General features: G+C 36.6%; 1 protein-coding gene across 2 annotated transcripts in view; it reads right to left on the bottom strand.

Moving 5' to 3' along the window:
• Positions 1–17,563, bottom strand: part of fstl5.S (follistatin like 5 S homeolog) — a 251,175-nt gene that overhangs the window by 23,029 nt on the left and 210,583 nt on the right. For both annotated transcript variants that reach the window (XM_041579533.1, XM_041579534.1), the window contains exon 10: positions 14,426–14,560. In XM_041579533.1, the coding sequence (XP_041435467.1) occupies positions 14,426–14,560 (135 nt within the window). The remainder of the gene's footprint in view (positions 1–14,425; positions 14,561–17,563) is intronic.

Here is a 17,563-nt window from a genome sequence, read left to right as displayed (position 1 = left end):
AAAACATTACATTTAACAAATGAAAATAGTTTAGACTGTGAATTGTGAAAAGCATTATCTCTCTTCCTGTTTCTTTGTAAATTGCATAACTGTCACAATGCACAATGCCCCATTAGCCTGGACTGTGCAATGTATAGAATTTTTAGCAGGTGTTAGGTGCAGAGTGCACCCGGACTGTGAGCAGAAGTAGTCTCTGATTGAGCACTAAGGGAGCCCCTTAGTACACTTCATAAATTACCTCTATAGTTCATTCTATAAGTTGTTCAGGTCTTCAGGCAGCAAGGCATGCCCACACCATCACATTACCACCACCGTATTGGATCGTTGGTGTGACATCTTCACTGAGAAATGCTGTGTTTAATTTATGCAAAACTTAATGGAATCTGTGTCTAAAATGTTCCACTTTTGACTTGTCTGCTCATAGAACACTATCTTAAAAAGCTTGAGAATGATCAAGATGCCTTGTTACTCTTACAAGAATCCCATTTGCAGTAATTGGATGGAGTGCAATAGACTTTGCCTTGATTTCTAACCCTTTCCAGGCTGATGTATTGTTTCCCTCTTTTCTTTTAGAAAATCCCTTGATTGTGTCATAGCTTTCTTGATAAAACGTTGGTACTAACCACACAACTCTCATGTAGTGATGGGCGAATTTATTCGCCAGGCGCAAATTCGTGGCGAATTTGCACGATTCGCCGCCAGCGAACAAATTCGCAAAACGCCCGTGAAAATTCGCGGCCAAAACGGACGCCGGCGTCAAAAACGAGATGCCGGCGGCGTTTCGCGGATTTTTCGCCATTTCGCGAATTTCGCGAATTTTTCGGCGAAGCAAAATGGCGCAAATTCGCCCATCACTACTCTCATGGTAAGGTTCAACATTTAGGGGGTTATTTATCAAAATCCTAATTCATCTAATTATTTTTCCCCTTATTTATCAATAGAGTTTCCCGAAAAATTCCAGTTTGGGAAAAAACAAAAAAATCGTATGAAAATTCAAATCGTACAAACCACTAAATCTTCAGATTATTGGACGAAACCCAGCACAGATCAGGATATCTTCGGGACTTTTCCCAAAGACTTAAATACAACCGTGGCAGGTCTGAGATGCCGGATTTTTGGTTTCGGACTTTTTCCATCCTCAGAGTATAATCAATCCCGAAAATAAATCAAGTTTTTTTCTTCACTAAAAATTCAGATTTTATAGTCAAAAAGCTCACATTTTTCAAGCTGAGATCTGTTCACTCAGCTTAATGAAATGATCAATTAAATGGTCACTTGGTCAGTAACTAGGAGCTGATATGGGTTGTGGATAAACACATTCCTTAAACAAATGCAGCAGTGATTTAAAGACTGGTTTATGTGATTGCTTGGCAATATTACATTTTCTTTAAAAACTAGAAACAATGCATTGCACCAAACAAGCAGGAGTGTTCCTCCTGCCTGTTCTCCTTCTCTGTATTTACTATAATTTTTCGGTGTATAAAAATACATGTATGTGCATTCAGTATATTATTATTGTCTGTCAGGGTTTTGTGAGGAATGATAGGCCTACCTACCTGGAGACTCCTGACCCAACCAATCCCGCCCTAAGATTCACCCAGATTTTGTCTCCTATGCATCAAAACTCTGCCTCTTTCAGAGAAGCACTAGTCAGAATGCAATACAGGACCCTATAAGACAGCAGTGATAACCATTCATCCATTGAAAATCATGAACACATTTCCTATTCACCTATAGCACACACAATAGGTCATTCACAAAGTGCAGGGCAAAGTGTCCTCAATGGTTGTGAGGGTGGAACAAATAATCCAGAAAATAGGAAACAATAGGAAAAAGGAAACAAATCAATTTGTAGTTAGGGGAGGAGCAGTGTTAAATGTTATAGTAGATGGATTGATACTGTAGATAGACAGACAGACAGACAGACAGACAGATAGATAGATAAATAGATATTGATTGCAGATTTCCATAGTTAATTTACTTTGCATGCAACCATAAAATGCATTTGGCATTGCTGTACTTTTTGGGTGAGACAGGGGAATACATTGTGAACATAAAATATGAGTCCACAAAGATAGAATACTATGCCAAAAAACAGCATAGTGTTCAGATGTCTAAATTAGAAAGAATAACTAAATGAACATCCTTTACATGCATCAGTGACAGCAGGAAAGCAAAACCTGGCATATTTATGCTAGAGATAAAAATTGGGCAGATACTTATTTGGGCAGTTGCTATTTTTCTGTTTAATGGATAAAAAAGTGATCAGCAATAACAAGAAAAATGCATCACTTAACAAAATAGAATTTTTTTTCACATGGTGGATTTTTCTCTGGTGGATTTTCGCTGCATTTTCGCCAATTTATTCGCTGACGGCAAAACGTAGAAATCCGCCACAAATTCGTGCCTGATGAATTTATTCACCCATCACTAATACCGAGGATGCAATTTACAAATAAAAGTGGATAAGTCATAAGTCACTGGTGCCTTGAACCCAAAAATGTAATGGCATGCAACAGGTTGCCCATACCACACAGTATTTCGACAGTAACTCTGTGATGCAAATCATATTAGTGTTCATGTTCACTTCACTCCTTCACTTCTCATATCCAGTCACTTATTAAATCATGTCACTTCCACCTAAGGAACATATCCAAAATACGATCATTTATCACTGAAGATGCTGCCAAAATTCATATTCACTCTCTCATCATATCACGTCTAGACTACTGTCTCTCTTTTAATTGGCCTTTCCCTCCAGAGACTGTCACCTCTCCAGTCCAAAATGAACACTGCTGCAAGGCTCATAAACCACAGCAACCGCTCCTTCTCTGCCATGTCACTCTGCTAATCCCTACACTGGCTTCCGCTACCTTTCAGAATAAAATTTAAATCAATGACCCTGACATTCAAAGCACTTCATAACTCTGCCCCACCCTACATCTCTGAACTCATCTCTATATACTCACCCAACCACTTACTACGTTCCTCTACTGACCTGCTACTCAACTCTTCTCTCATTACCTCCTCACATGCTCGCATTCAAGACTTTGCAAGGGCTGCACCCCTCCTCTGGAATTCTCTCCCACGGTCTGTCCGACTTTCTCCCAACCTTTCTGTTTTCAAAAGATCTTTTAAAACGCACTTCTTTAGTGAAGCCTACCCTCACTCTGCTTAACTACCAAATGCAATACCACATACAGTACTACAACTCTCACCGACTTATATCCGATCTTGTCCCCGCCCACACCTTGTGTTTTATTCCATTCCCTTTAAATTGTAAGCTCTTTTTTTCATAGGGCCTTATTCCTTACCTTTTGTACCAGTATTGGTTCTGATGTATGTAATTCCATATGTTCTATGCATGTAATTCATGTGACAAACACATTTACTTTACAGTGCTGCGAAATATGTTGGCGCTATATAAATACATGTTATTAATAATAATAATCAGATTGACTTAAACTTTGGGCTTTTAACATGTAAATATTTCTGTAAATTCAAGATATGTACTGAATATTGATTTAGTTTATGTAGAAGAAAAAAAGCTGTATCATCAATTAAACATATGCCACTTTTGGCAATGAAAAAGTGACAAACATAAGGACTTATTTCGCCATTTAAGTGATTCTTTTATGCACATAAACATATGTTGCAGAAATCTTCATAAATGTTCCTTTTCACTGTTTTGCTGTTTCTGAAATGTAAAGCCCTAGCTGGAAGCTTTACTAATACTTCCATAAACATGGGCAGGGTAAAGAAATAGTTAGAGAATATGTCATTAGCATCTGATATATAATATACTGTATTTTAGCGTTTTACAAAGGCCATTAGACGTGTGCTAATATATATATGCATTGGGGAAAATAAGTATTTTACATGTTTTTCTCAGTAAATATACTGTATTTCTAATGAGACTATTGACATGAAATTTACACCAGATGTTGGTATCAACCCAAGTAATCCACACACACAAAGAACAAATAGAACAAATAATGCCATACATTAATGTATGTGTAGTAAAGCTGAATGACACAGAATAAGTATTGAACCCGCTTATACTAAGTAGAAAAGTCTTTGGGGTATATTTATCAAAGAAGTTAGTGATCACCACAGCCCTCTAGGGTGAAATACCTCCTCTCTTCATTCATTTCTGTGGGGTTTTTAAAGGTGTATTTAACAAAGCCATTTGATAAATACGCCTTTAAAAATCCCATAGAAATGAATGGAGAGTGGCGGTATTTCACACTAGTGATCTCTAACTTCACACTTTGATAAATATACCCCTTTGTTGGTAATGACAGCTTCAAGATGCCTACTGTATGGAAAAACTAGTCACGTGCATTGCTCAGGGGTGATTTTGGCCCATTCTTCCACACAAACTGTCTTTAAAACTTGAAGGTTCTTCAGTTGTTTCCATAGATTTTCAATTGGATTCAAGTTGGCTGATTGACTGAGCTATTCTAGCAGCTTTATTTTCATTCTCTGAAACCAATTGAGAGTTGCCTTGTCTGTGTGTATGGGATTATTGTTTTGCTGAAATATTCACCCATGTTTCATCGTCAAGATCCTGGTAGATGGCAGCAGGTTCTTATCAAGATTGTCCTGGTATATATCTTCATTTATCCTTATATAAAGTCTGCCAGTATCATATGCTGAAAAACAGCCCACACCATGATGTTCCCACCTCCGAACTACACTGTTGGTATGTTGATTTGGGGGTGCAGTGCAGTGGCATTTCTCTTCCAAACATGGGGGTAAATAGACTAAGCGGTGAAAGGTTTTCTGCACTTGGCACCCCCAAGTGCAGAAAACCTTTCCTTCTCCTTTAACACAAGAGATGAAAACATAATTTTGCCTCTTTATATGTAAGGCCTCATCTGGAGAATGCAGTGCAGTTTTTTGGCTCTAGTCCTTAAGAGGGATATAAATGAGTTGGAGAGAGTGCAGCGACGCGTAACAAAACTGGTTAAGAGGATGGAAGACTTAAATAATTAGGGTAGACTGTTAAGGAAGAAGTTGTTCTCTCTAGAGAAAAGACACTTGGGGGAGAGGACACGGTACACTTTATAACTACATTAGTGGGCATTATAGACAGCTAAACGGATCCATAAAATGGATCTTCAGACCAGAGGCTACCCCTTTAGACTAAAGGAAAATAACTTTTTATTTGAAGTAGCATAGGTGGTTCTTCAGAGAGAAGAACCTCAGAGAGGTTATTGAATACTTATGGCTGTTTCTGTTAATGCCTTTAAGAGTAGCTTGCATGATTTCTTGGACAAGCAACTTGATGGACTTTGGTCTTTTTTCAACCCAACTTAACTACGTAACCTTGTTATAGGATTTATTACTAACACCTGCTCTGTGTATTTTATCATTCAGACAGTTTTCTATTTATGTTCTAGCAAAATTCCAACAGACCAAAAGCCCAACAGACTTTCTTCTGAATTTTTTGCTGATTGTATCATAGAAACATAGTAACATAGTAAGTTAGGTTAAAAAAAAGACACGTCCATCAAGTTAAACCTTTTAGGTCTATATATAACCTGCCTAACTGCCAGTTGATCCAGCAGAAGGCAAAAAACCCTTTTGAAGCCTCTCCAATTTGCCTCAGAGAGGGGAAAAAATTCCTTCCTGATTCCAAGATGGCAATCGAACCAGTCCCTGGATCAACTTTACTATGAGCTACTGTAACTTCCATTACCCTGTTTTCCCTCACTTGCTAAAAAAAAATCCCTATCAATATGGTACTGTCTGGGTTTGTTTTGCACCCATTATGGTATTCCTTATGTCCTATTTCTGCTGCATGGTATAACTTACAACTATGTATGAGCTCAATTTTTTTCCAGTTTCAAAGAGAAAATAGCTCCCAATTAGTGATAACAATTGTTGCTCGACAAAAAGAAATTGAGACGGGTCAGATTCACCCATCATTACTTACAACCATACAGTACCTCCCTACTTTGTAACCAGCCACCTCTGTTGTTATATTGTGTAAAGCTCTTTGCATGTTAGAGTTTCAACCATTCCATACTTTATCAGTTGCCTGTTGCATTCTGAGGCCATCAACTAAACTTTGTATTATCTGTTTGACTGACAGGTGCACAACATCTGTCTTCACTTTTTAACACTCTCTTTAATTTTAATTTAGTGATATAGTCTTTTTATTAACTGACAAAAATAATGAATACTCTAATGATACAACATGGTACAGAGAAGCTTGTGTTTTACACACCAGCCAAAAACAGGTGCAATAAGGTAAATATATTTAACTATTTCCTACTTTGCATGTAAGCTGCATTTTGGTGGGCTTTCTCTTGCATCTCTCAATTAATAATATTAAATCTTTATATTTGCAAATAAACAGCATCAAGAATATAATGCAAATGTTAACATTCTGTCACTATCTTTGCAAAATGGAGCTAAGAATAATATGTTAATGAACCTATTTTCTCATGAAATTTAATTTCTGTATATTCATTTTGGCATACTGAATGTTCACTTACAGCTATTTTGCTCAAAACTGGGCAGTTTAGCAGAGAGAAAGAGTAAGGAGGAGTGGAGGGGATTACATGTTAATGATAAAGTTTTGGAGAAGAAATATTTTCAGTTTTTCCTATTTTACAGTTGAGTTGAGATAATACAAAAAGAAAAAAAAACAATCTAAAGAAATTTTGAATGACAGAGGTGAGAGATTGAAAAATTAGCAGAGCTGAAATAATGTAATAGGAAAGGTAGAGCTTTTTGAGAAAGTGTTTTTTAGCATTCAGAGATTGAATGCAGTGGGAAAAGAAAAATAGAAGGAGTTTGAGAAAAAGTTACAGATAGAAAATATAAAATGATTAGGCTTCTCAATCCACACTAATTGCACTGAATCCAGTTGCTTATTTTATTACTCTCATACAAAAAAAAGTCCAAGGCAGCTTCAGCCTGAGAAATCGAGGAATCAATGATTCATTATGGACTCAGATACTTTCATATGTCTTATAGACTGTGGGAGTTTAAAGGATTAGTGTGTGGATATGCTAGACTTTTGGAAGAAAAAAATGTTCCTATAGCCATAAATATTTATATACTTTATGTCTGTAAAATAGTAACTGGTAATGATTTCCTATATTGTCATGGGTCAATACATAAAGAAATAGAAGAAAAAGTAATACTGCAATTTAATTCTGCCAGTCCAAATGGATTTTTTCATTATTCAGTGTAATACTGCATATAGTAAACCCAAAACAGAATAGTAGCTGAACATGTAATTAATTACATTAACACTAGTGATGAGCCATGCCAGAAAATGGGCGAAACTGCATTGAAGTCTATGGGTGAAAAATTTCCCTCATCGCTATTTAAGAATTATTTTTTATTAAAATATTAAAAAAATCACTAAAGATTCCAACCCTACGAGACAAGTTGAGGGATATATAAACAGAATATTTTGCAATTAACAAAGGGTCAGTAAACTCTCAAGGGGTTTTATGGGACGCACACAAACCCGTAATAAGAGATCACTGTATATCAATAGGCGCAGCGCTGAGGAAATCAACACAAATGAATATCCAACTAAAAGAAGTCCTATTGAAAGAGGCAGAGGAGTTACAAATTAAGACTCCCACTAGAGAAAGACTGGCCAAAATAATACAAATAAGGAACCAAATCAAAGATTTAAAGATCCACCAAGCAGAAAAAAGTCTAACTGCCCTGAAACACATTTATTATGAGAGAGCAAATTGTACTCATACACTATTAGCGAGAAGGCTACGCCAACGAAAGACAATGAACACCCTGCAGGTGCTCCATACCCCTACACGACGTCATCCTCTCCATTTCCCGCCCCCAGACAGCTCTTCCAAATCTACACGTTACATTAGAAAGATATGGGATGCTATCTGGTTACAAAATAAATTAATCCAAATCGTAAACTATGCCAATTAATATCCCTGACCCTCAGACTAAACTCTTAAAACTAAATTTCCCATATAACTGCCAACAGAAATCCATTGCGTGCTTGGGACTAAAAATAACCCTGAACTACAGTTCTTTATATGTAGCCAATTATCCTACTCTAATAGACTCCCTAAACAAAGATCTACTAGAATGGAACTGATATAACTATCATGGTTTGGGCGCATTGCGTCTGTAAAATGAATTTACTTCCTCAATTGCTATACCTCTACGATACTTTACCAATAGCAATCCCCAGACGGACTATAGAGGACCTACAAAGAGCAACCATAAAATTGATATGGAGCCATAAGAGGCATAGAATAGGAAAAAAAGTACTGAAGGCTCCAAAAACTCTGGGAGGCCTATCAGTACCCAATCTATACCACTAGCAACTCAAGCAAAACAGGTATTGGGGTGGCTTTCAGAGTACCCGCTGACAAAAATAGAGAGGAACTACCCACAAAAGGGCACAACTGCATGCACCTTGTGGACAAGATCCAAACAGGCCACTCATGCTCTCCCCTTAGAGGTTATGAAACAAACAGCTTTAAATTGGATCAAGGTGACCTCTCATTTGGGATACAGTCCTAACAAGTCCCCATTGATCCAATTACTTGACAACCCTAATTTTCCCCAGAGGTGTACACTATTAAGTAACAACCTAACTTTGGCCAAAATAACCCACCTTCAATATCTGTTTAAAACAACAGATAGTACCTTAAGAACCTATTGAGAAATAACAGAAGGGGAAAATGACGGCCAAATCTCCCCATATATGGAATTGAGACACTATGGGGCAAATTCCCGAACCTCTGGAAATTTGCCAGCGACGGTTTTGCTCACATCGCCACACTTAGCCAGGTGAAAATTCGCCAGGACAACGCTAATTCACTAAAATGCCAAGTTGCGTCCAGGGCACCGATTGATGACGATTTTATGTTATGCTATCGTTAATTTGGCAAGCAAAGCGAAGTTGCGCTACCGTTGGCTTATTTGCATACGGCAGGAAGTTAAATTTCAATGGATGTGTATGTTGCAGCAAATACATTACACAAGCCCAGGGAACCTTAATAAAAGAGAATTGAGTTGTTATAATGCCCTACGCATGAGCCCAGTGTATAGTTTATGTGCCATATGTAAGGAAATGTAGGGGGGAAACCCAGGTACCCTATAAAATGTACAATCTTTTGCAGCCTATCACCCTGAAAAATGGAAAAGTTAGAAACATTTTCAATTTTTTTTTGAGGATGAAGGGAGGTTTATCCCCCCGAAACGTTGATCACGAGGTGATATAATAAAGAGGGGTGTCCCCCCAACTGCTGATTATAGCGTGTGTGCGGATCCGTTTCTTGTTTGCTAACCATATACCCAACAGCACGTCTTCCACATAGTCACCCTCTTATAGACCTGTGTAAACAGCCCCTCACTCAAAGGGGCTTGATCACAATGTGATATAAAACCATTAATGAAACAGATGTTCAAAACCATCCCCATAAGTATATGGTACATTGGGAGGAAATGCTTGGAAATAAGGAAATAATTTCCACTTGGGAGAATGCTAGGATGACAGCTGTATGTGCTACCATTAAGGAGAATGTACATAAGGTTATAATGGGATGGTACCATACACCTCAACTCTTCGATAGTCTAAAAAAAACCTTTGACCCCCTAGTTCGCCAGCTAAAACCTACCAAAGTCAATATTAGCCTATGGGGAAGGTCCCCATAGGCTTTGCAATCTTTTTTGGGTCGAAGAAAAATCGTTCGTTTCGAAGGATTTAATTGTTCGATCGAACGATTTTCCATTCGATCGAATGAATTGCGGGAAATCCTTCGACTTAGAATATCGAAGCTGAAGGATTTACCGCAATTCATTCGATCGAATGGAAAATCGTTTTCCATTCGGCAGTCAAATATCGAGGGTTAATTAACCCTCGATATTCGACCATAAGTAAGATGTGGGGAACAGGAAGGCTCACTTTTGCATATGTTCTGGAGCTGTAACAAATTGAAAAGGGTCTGGGAAATGGTTAAAGGTTGGATAGAGAGGGTGACTATGATCATGGTAAATCTAGACCCATTGGTGTTTGTGTTGGGTAATAGGTTCCCCAAACTAAAAAATCCAACACAAAAAATGGTTAATTGTATACTTTGCTAATAGCAAAGAATTGGAAAGCACTGACTAAGATATGTGCACAGAATGGATTACTTAACAGTTCTCAAAAATGACATGGTGGACCAGTTCGACAAGATCTGGGGTAAGTGGGATGCAATTGAGGCCATGACAAACACTTGAAAGGTTGTGGGGCAATGGAGAGTTGAGGGATAAGGGGATATAAAATATGTAACATAGGTAAAAGATCTATTGAGGCTCTCTGGTATAGCTTGAGCCATCTATAGCCAGAGATGTAAATCCACAATGTCACGAAAGTTTTGTTTTAATTTGTTGGAAATGTAGAAAACCACTCAATGCTATTTTCTCTGTTATTGTGAATAATATCATTTCCCATTGAGGGCAATTTGTTTGCTTGAAAAAAATAAAAATAAAACATTTATTTAAAAAAAATATATTCAAAAAATCACGTATTCTCTATTTTAAAATATTTCTAAACCTGCATACACACAGTAACAATCCTAATTTACATATGCAAATTAGTGGCGGAGAGGGTAATTGCGTGACTTTTTGTCACAAAACAAGGAAGTAAAAAATGTTACCTCTTCCCACCCCTAATTTGCATATGCAAATTAGGATTCAGATTCAGTTGGGTATTCAGCTGAATCTTTCGTGAAGGATTCTGGGGTTCAGCCGAATCCAAAATAGTGGATTCAGTGCATCCCTAAACACTAGTCTTCTGTGTTTACTTGCCAGCAATAAATGGCCAATTGACTGTTCATAGGATCTGGAATGCTTGGGACCTTGGGTTTTCTGGATAAGGTGTCTTTGTGTAATGTAAACATTAAATTAGGGATGCACTGAATCTAGGATTTGATTTGGGATTCGGCCAAGATTCGGCCTTTTCCCAATTTACAAAATCATGTGACTTTTCAGATTCAGTTTGGTATTCATACAAATCTTTCACCAAGCATTTTGGGATTTGGCCAAATCCTAAAACAGTGGATATGGTGCATCCCTACTCTAGTCTGACCAAACTATAATCTATAATTATTATTAAAAAAGCTTAAAAAATTGGTTGAGGTAAAAACTTGATAAAAGCAAGCAAGAACCTGAATCAAACATTTTTTTCAGTTTTTCACAATTTTTTGTGCTTTTTACCAAAACCCCTGAATTTTTCAAGGTTTTGTGTGAAAAGCCAAAAAGGTCAGATTTTCAGGCTACAGTAATTCCAGTGCAGACCATAGCAACCTCAAAATACAATAGGTCTGAAATGGCGGATTTTTGGATTCAGATTTTTTGCAGCACCGGACTTTGATAAATCTCAAAAAATGTGTTTTTTTTTTAAAAAAAAACCCCCCAGAAAATTCAAGTTTTGCCACAAAAAGCCAGACTGGAGTTTGGTAAATAACCCCCTAAATAAACTCAATAGGATTGTTTTGCCACCAATATGGATTAATGCAGCCCAGTTATCATTAAGTACAAGCAAATAGGATAGATGACCTTTTGTCTGTCGTGCCTTTCCCTTGGTCACAATGTGTTCTGAAAATGACACAACTTTTTTGAAACTACTGTATATACAATTTCTTTGAATTGGAATGAAGAAAATGCCTAGATGTGGGATTATGGCACAACTATGACCTAAATGGCAGGCAAGCACATTTTTTATTATTAGAGAGGAAAAGGAAATCATTTTTATAAATTAGAATGGTTTGCTTAAAATTGCAGGTGTCTCTGGGTTAAAATACTTTATAGTGCTTAAATCAGCTTAATACCAGTGAAACTTACAGTAGTTTGTGCAGACTACCAGCGGTAGAGAAATACCAATGTACCTATCCTTAACAAATCATTGTACTTATGTTATATTTATGTGTTTTGAATTGTTTACCAGGATAATGTGCTGACTGTGAAGGATTCTGTAAAATATATATCAGATTTTGGCCAAGCTATTTTTTTAAATATATTGCCTGGGGGAATCGTGTGTTTCATTCTTTTTCTATTGAGCAGCATTTTGTACAGGTCTTCAAGCAATATATACAGTACAGAGGCTATGATGTTTATAATTTTGCAGGGATATTTAAAAACTGTAACTCATGCAGTATTGATGAATGTCTTCAGAAGGAGATCATAACCTTCTTCCATAGTGTATTCAATGTATAGAGAAAGGTGCCCTTTCAGTTATCAGCAGGTAAATTATTCTAGAGACTCTTGATCATTATCTGGCTGTTTGATTTATATCCCACAATAATAGTGACAAGCTAAGTACCACAAGGTTTCAGAGAACATTTCCTCTTAAAATCAAGTACATGCCACTTGTAATTAAAAAATAACAAACTGGAAAAAAAACGACATACCAAGCTTTATGGATACCATCACCTTTTTAAATTTAAAGGGTAATTTGCATTCATAATATATAGGGGGGAATGTAATTAAAAATTGCAAGCGTTCTATAAAATGGTCTTTTTGCAAATGTTTAGCACTGCTTGCAATGTAACAGCATTCGCTGGCAAATATTACATCACTCATTATTGTTAAGCAAAGGTTAGTGTTAACACCTGCTCTGGAGTATTGTTAAATATTTTGTCTAAAAAAACCGATGTGCGCTTAATTAATCCTCGATATTCGACTGCCGAAGTTAAATCCTTCAACTTCGAATATTGAAGTCGAAGGATTTATTGCAAAAATTGTTTGATCGAACGATTAAATCCTTCGAATCGTTGGATTAGAAGGATTTTAATCCATCGATCGAACGATATTTCTTCGACCAAAAAAAGCTTACAAAGCCTATGGGGACCTTCCCCATAGGCTAACATTGAGGTTTGGTAGGTTTTAGATGGCGAAGTAGGGTGGTCGAAGTTTTCTTTAAAGAGACAGTACTTGGACTATCGAATGGTTGAATAGTCGAACGATTTTTAGTTCGAATCATTCGATTCGAAGACGAAGTCGAAGGTCCAAGTAGCCAATTCGATGGTCGAGTAGACAAAAAAAACATTTGTTTTTTTTCTTCTATTCCTTCACTCAAACTAAGTAAATGTGCCCCTAACTGCTCAGCATATTGTTGCTAGTTCAACTTCACTAGCGTTTGGTACCCTGTGCGCAACTTCGGATCTTTGTGAATTAGCGTTGTCCAGGCAAATTTACACCTGATGAAGTTGTGCGCCAAACCAGCGCTGGTGAATTTTCCCTGGTTAGTGAATTACCCCCGTATAGTTTGTCATGAAAAAAAATCTTGGTTTTTTTCATATCATTAATTTACATTAAGTTTTCCACACCCTACGATAATTTTGGATTTTTTCTCTCTCAAATGTATCATGTTTTCAGAGGATTTTAAAACAAATAGGCCTCTCCTATTCATATTCCAATCTCTTATTCAAATCAGTGCCTTTTTTTCATTGTAATTTGGACCTTAGCAACCAGATTGCTGAAATTGCAAACTGTAGAGCTGCTGAATAAAAGCTAAAAACCAAAATAAATAAAAAAGGAAGCCAATTGTGAATTGTCTTAGAATATTACTTTCTACATCATACTAAACATTAAAGCAAAGGAGCACAACCTCGATAAGTAACCATTATTGATGAGAAAACAATGTATGTAATGGAAATAAATTACAGTTTTCATTTTTTAAACTTCTATTAATTAACAAAGGTGTTTTTAGATTTATCTGTTTTTCTGCTGTTTGCATCAGTGTGCAGGGTAACGTTTTTAATGGAAAACTTCTTTATTTTGCAACTAAATTCAAGCTACAGTCAAGTGGGTCCTACAAAAAATGATATATGTAACTAAATGATGCAATTACCTTGCGAAAATCATTATTTTTTTTATTTGTAACACATTCTCCACAAATGTACCTATAACATATTTTTTTCCAGTAATCTTTCTTTATATTATTGACTAGTCCCTTTTACCATGTCTATAGATCCTTCCACATGCTCAACAACTACAATACAAAGACTTATTAGAAGGTACTTATTTATCAAAAGAGTTGATTAGTGAGTGAATATTCAACAATATTTTTTTAAACTATGATATTCAAAAAGAGCTTTTAGCCCATCACCGTACAGAAACGTGTTCAAAAATGGCTCTGAATCATAAAGCATTTCTAACAGAAGGAGCATTCACTTTTGGAGAGCTTGTAAATAATTCAGTTTGTCTGTTTCTTTTTATACCATCTAACTGATTTTATATTTTTTCAAATTGTTATGTTATTGTTGGATTCATTTTATAAAATGTCTAAAAGCTTTCTATTGATCAATCAGTTCATCTTTGAAGTATTAAATAGGATTTAGGCTGCTGTTTCATTGGCTAGATTCTCTTGGTAGCTAAAGTATAATTCAAGTGCATTTTTTTCTATGTACCAGTGTTTACATACGTGTCTTTCTAGCAGAGTCCTCCACAAACAGAGAAGAAATATCTTCATCCACACCAGCTTCATTCTTTGCAATGCATGTGTAGGCACCAGTGTCTTCATAGCGCACATTACTTATGTGAACTTCGCTGCCATTTGCTGTAAAGGAAAAAATAATAGAAAAGAACAGACTGACTCTTAGAATTGGTTTATATCATGATGTAAAATATAAACGAATAAAATATTAGTGCATTTTACAGGTCTGTGTATTACACTACATAATGGAAATGTTAAACTATAGATATGCATACTGAATAAATCAAAAAGATTATATCTACTATATTAAGCAAGGCTGTAGCCTTAAGAAGAATTTTCAATTAGAGATTCTCTGGAAAGGGTATAAATATTCTATTGTTAGGTTTTCATATAGGTACATGGCACACGTAAATGTAAACAAATCCTTTGGTAGTTAATGTATCCAGGTCACTGATACTTTCTAAATACAATCAATTAAATGTTCTGCATAATTTCTGAAATAGTCAAGTTTAGAAAAGAAAAGGAGAATTCTTCAGCGCCAGGGGCAGAGAGTGAGAGTAAAGAGAAGATATAACTTTCTCTTTCAACACATGTGCTGCCTTCTGGTGTAACAGAAAGGTACTGTAGTTTACAAAATAGATGATATAAAATGTAACACCCAGACGTAGTGACCAGATTTATCCTTTTTGGATTTTTTATGTGACACTAGGGGGCCGATTCATCAAGGGTCGAATATCGAGGGTTAATTAACCCTCGATATTCGACTAGGAACTAAAATCCTTCGACTTCGAATATCGAAGTCGAAGGATTTAGCGCAAATGCTGCGATCGAACGATCGAAGGAATATCCTTCGATCAAAAAAACTTAGGCAAGCCTATGGGGACCTTCCCCATAGGCTAACATTGACTTCGGTAGCTTTTAGCTGCCGAAGTAGGGGGTCGAAGTTTTTTTTAAAGTGGCAGTACTTCGACTATCGAATGGTCGAATAGTCGAACGATTTTTAGTTCGAATCCTTCGATTCGTAGTCGAAGGTCGAAGTAGCCCATTCGATGGTCGAAGTAGCCCAAAAAACACTTCGAAATTCGAAGTTTTTTTACTTCGAATCCTTCACTCGAGCTTGATGAATCGGCCCCATGATATTGGTACAGGTATGGGACCTGTTATCCAGGGGTTTTCTGGATAATGGATCTTTCCGTAATTTGGGTCTTCATGCCTTAAGTCTACTAGAAAATTAATTTAAACATTAATAAACCCAATAGGCTGGTTTTGTTTCCAATTAGGATTAATTATATCTTAGTTGGGATCAAGTACAAGCTACTGTTTTATTATTACAGAGAAAAAGTAAATCATTTTTAAAAATTTGGATTATTTGGATAAAATGGAGTCTATGGGAGACAGCCATTCCATAATTCAAAGCTTTCTGGATATCGGGCTTCCAGATAAGGGATCCTATACCTGTATTACATTTTTAAGGAGTATTTCAAAACACCTCAATGAAAGTGACATCTTTCATTGATGAAGATGAATCTGGCAGAAGCAGTGTGGATTGATTGGATGGACACAATTTAGTGCACGGGAGCTCAACCAGATGAAGGCTGCAGCATTGTAGGCATACCCCGGCGCGGTTTCGCTAATTTTTCGGCGAAGCGAAACGGCGCAAATTCGCCCATCACTAGTTATTCATCTTAATCTATTTGTTTTTGGCAGGGCCAGAATTAGTCAAAGCTGGCTCAACTGAATTTTAACCCTTAAAATCACTTTTTTTTCAGACCATGTGACAATGGAAAGTTGTAATGGGACAATTTTTTTAAGCACTTCATTTTTTCCCCTGGATGCCATATGGCCTATGCATACTAGTTACAAATCTTCAGTGTTGAACCACATCTAAAAAAAGTGGTGTTGATGTATCCCTATTTACAGTTAAGATGAAAAACAGAGCACCCAGCTGTACAGGTTGCCATTTCTTATTCGTTTTTTTCATGAGAAACATGATAGCCTTTAGCATGATTATATAGGTATGGTATTGGTTATCCAGAAATCCGTTATCTAGAAAGTTGTGAATTATGGGAAGGCTGTCCCCCATAGACTTAATATTAAACAAATAATTAACATTTTTAAAAATAATTTTCTTTTTCTCTGTAATAATAAAACAGTACCTTGCACTTTTCTTCTTTGGTTTTTCTTAATGTTTAAATTGTTTTTTAGTAGGCTTAAGGTATGGAGATCCAAACTACAGAGAGATCCCTTATCCAGAATATCCCAGGTGCCAAGCATTTTGTATAACTAGTCCCATGTCTGTAGTGTTCCTATACACACGAGGAGTCATTTGCTGAAGATTGGGGGAAAAGGTGCAAGAGTGTGCCCCTTACTGCTTATTCTTCCTCTTGTCTGGCTACAGTCTGTACCTTGCACTGGATAAAAAAACTTCAGCACATGTTGCAAACTGCAGCATCAGAGCTCACAGGCCTGTCCTGTCCTTAGTACTGTGCCTGCCACTGTCCTTCTTAAATACAGCTCTGTTGAATGCATTTCACACCTTTTTTTATCATTGGGCTTATTGCAATAAGCAATACTTATTTGGATGCAATCAGCCCTCTTATAAAGTGCTGATTGCACCCAAATAATTTGCCCCCCCTTTTTTTGCACTTTGCACACTGCATTAGAGATCAAAAAGTACCCTATTTTGTGCATGATATATTTGTTTGAATGTTACTGCACTATTATGTGAGTTGCAATTCATTTTAGCACGGAACTCTGTTTAAGACCTCTGGAGTAATGTTTTATTCAGGAGGCAGCCAATGGCAGAGATCAGGAATATTTTATTGAAGTACTTCTAACATAATGTGCCGGCAGTAATTTTTACCTGAACTGGTGATTTACATCTCTAAATTCTATCAAGATGTTTATTATTTTCTGCCCTGAAGTTTTGACATTATTTTGCAAAATAAAGATATATGTCTACTTTCAGATTGCATATGAGTATGATATCATTCTTTCAGCACCTTCCAACAAATCCTTTTACATTTTGTTCCACAGTTCTTTCCCAATAAATTTCTCTCTGTTGGCATACCCTGAAAGATTATCTACACCTCCATATAGATAGAGTAAGGTTCAAATCAAAATAAT

The sequence above is a fragment of the Xenopus laevis genome, chromosome 1S (genome assembly GCF_017654675.1).
Source record: "Xenopus laevis strain J_2021 chromosome 1S, Xenopus_laevis_v10.1, whole genome shotgun sequence".
Taxonomy (NCBI): domain Eukaryota; kingdom Metazoa; phylum Chordata; class Amphibia; order Anura; family Pipidae; genus Xenopus; species Xenopus laevis.
The sequence above is the reverse complement of the archived record's forward strand: the minus strand, read 5'-3'. Positions and strand labels throughout refer to the sequence as shown.